This window comes from Gavialis gangeticus, unplaced genomic scaffold, assembly GCF_001723915.1.
Source record: "Gavialis gangeticus isolate Ggan-Ray unplaced genomic scaffold, GavGan_comp1, whole genome shotgun sequence".
Taxonomy (NCBI): domain Eukaryota; kingdom Metazoa; phylum Chordata; order Crocodylia; family Gavialidae; genus Gavialis; species Gavialis gangeticus.
The window spans coordinates 666,767-668,912 of record NW_017729000.1 but is presented as its reverse complement, the minus strand read 5'-3'; the positions used below and the strand labels follow the sequence as shown (position 1 = coordinate 668,912).

General features: G+C 67.3%; 1 protein-coding gene across 1 annotated transcript in view; it reads left to right on the top strand.

Moving 5' to 3' along the window:
* Window positions 1–2,108, top strand: part of UNC5A (unc-5 netrin receptor A) — a gene marked incomplete at its 5' end in the record, with an annotated part of 16,666 nt that extends 14,558 nt beyond the window's left edge. Inside the window, 2 exons of the mRNA XM_019505947.1 lie at window positions 1,365–1,543; window positions 1,727–2,108. Of these exons, the coding sequence (XP_019361492.1) occupies window positions 1,365–1,543; window positions 1,727–1,892 (345 nt within the window). The remainder of the gene's footprint in view (window positions 1–1,364; window positions 1,544–1,726) is intronic.
* Window positions 2,109–2,146: the final 38 nt, after the last annotated feature.

Below are 2,146 nucleotides of genomic sequence, written 5' to 3'. Positions count from 1 at the left end.
ACTGGGCAGATTGAGCCTGCAGAAGGGAAGACCGAGGGGGATTGAACAGCAGCCTTCACCTCCTGGCAGGGGGGCTGCAAAGAGGATGGAGCTGGGCTGGTCTCAGTTGGGGCACATGACAGCACAAGGAGCAATGGGCTCAAGCTGCAGCAAGGGGAGTTAAGGTTAGGAACGAGGAGGGTGGTGCAATCTCCATGCTTGGAGGTGTTAAAGACCCGGGTAGACAAAGCCTTGGCTGGGACGGTGTAGCTGGGCCTGGGCCTGTGTGGAGCAGGGGGTTGGACTAGATGTGACCTCCCGAGGTCCCTTCAACCCTCCTTGTCTGACTCTGAGGGAAGCGCCTGCTCTCTCTCGGTGCAGATTACGTGGACACATGGCTTGAAGTTGCAGCCAAGGAGGTTTAGGTTGGATCTCAGGAAACACGTCTTTGGTGCCAGAGCAGGGAGACTGGGGGAGAGATGCAGGGACGGGGGGGACTGTCCACACTGGAGCCGTTCAAGGAGAGGCTGGACAGGCGCTGGGATGGTCTGGGCACAGCGATGCCCATTTTCTAGCATGGGGATTCCCAGGTTTCTGCACTGTGCTGGTTGCCCCCTTTCTGCTCTATGCCTCGGGGCGTATTTAAGCCTCCCCCAGAGGCACGGGCACGTGCTGCGCCAATGCTGCTGCTGGCACCAACCCCGCAGGGTCCTGGCTGGAGGGTCTCGTCCCCACACTTAGGCTCAGACTGACACCACCTGGGCGTTGGGGGGGGGGGGGGTTACCCCAGCTCAGACTGGGCCAGGCTGAGTGGGTTGCCTTCCTCCACCGTGGGGACGCGGCCTCAGCCTGGGCTCTGCGCTGCATAACAACATCCTGTGCAGCGGCGGGACGCTGGCTGCTGTTTTACCCGGGGTAGGTCTGGGTGTAAAGTCCGGCATGCGTCAGGACTGACTGCAGCTTTACAGAGCTTAGATGCAGGTTGGCCCCCGGCTGGTTTGCACAGGGCGGATCCTGCCTGGGGCAGGGGCTGAACTAGACACAACCGCGGCTGCTCCTGCCAGCCCCCGGCTCTGGGGCCCCTGCGACAAGGTGGCCCCGGGCGGGTCTGGCTGAGGAGGGGGCGCTGAAGGCCCCTGGTGCCGGTGGCAGGGGGTCCGTGCCCCATGCTCGGTGCTGATGCCACTGGGCAGGCCCCGGCTGCAATGCGCCTGCCCGCTCCCTGCCATGGCCTGCTCAGGGCACCGGGAGCCCCGAGACCCGGCTGATCCGGGCACAGCTTGGCAGGCTTTGGGTGCGCTTGGCTGGCACCCAGATTAGCCCTGCTGCCCCCCAGGACCTGTGCGCCGCCCCCGTAACCCCGCCGCCGCCGCCATCTCTTGCAGGACACGAGGTTCTCGGACTGGCTGGCACCTGACGGCGAGGCCGGCCCCGCAGCCCTGGTGGGTCCCAGTGCCTTCAAGATCCCCTTCCTCATCCGCCAGAAGATCATCAGCAGCCTGGATGCCCCCTGCGCCCGCGGAGCCGACTGGCGGACCCTGGCCCAGAAACTCAACCTAGACAGGTAGGAGGCAGCGGGGACTGCCGGGCCAGGGACCCCCACCCTGCCCAGCCCTGCACCTTGGGGTGGGGGTTCCTGCAGCCCTCCTTGAGCATGGGACCCCGGGCACGGCCCCAGGGTGGAGCTGGCTGCATCCTGCGCCCCAGCGGGTCGGCCCCAGCCCCGCTGACCCCGCTCTCTCCGCAGCCATCTCAGCTTCTTCGCCTTGAAGCCCAGCCCCACGGCCATGATCCTGAACCTGTGGGAGGCGCGGCACTTCCCCAGCGGCAACCTGGCGCAGCTGGCAGCCGCGGTGGCCGAGGTGGGCAAGCAGGACAGCAGCCTCTTCGCCGTGTCGGAGGCCGAGTGCTGAGTGCGGGCCGGCGGGTGCTGTACAGCCCCTTCCCCGGCGCGGGTCGGCCCAGCACACGCGCCAGCCGGGGCAGGGCGGGGAGGGGGCTGCCCCAAAGCCACTAGCTCCGTCCCCGTCTGGGCCCTTCCTGCCCTGCCCCAGCCCTAGCCCTGGGGACCCTGGAGCCCAAGCCCAGCGCCCAAGTCTCCCCGGCGGCAGCAGAGCTCAGAAGCAGCGAGGAGCAGTGGGGGGGTTGGGGGGCGGGGGCCTGTGGG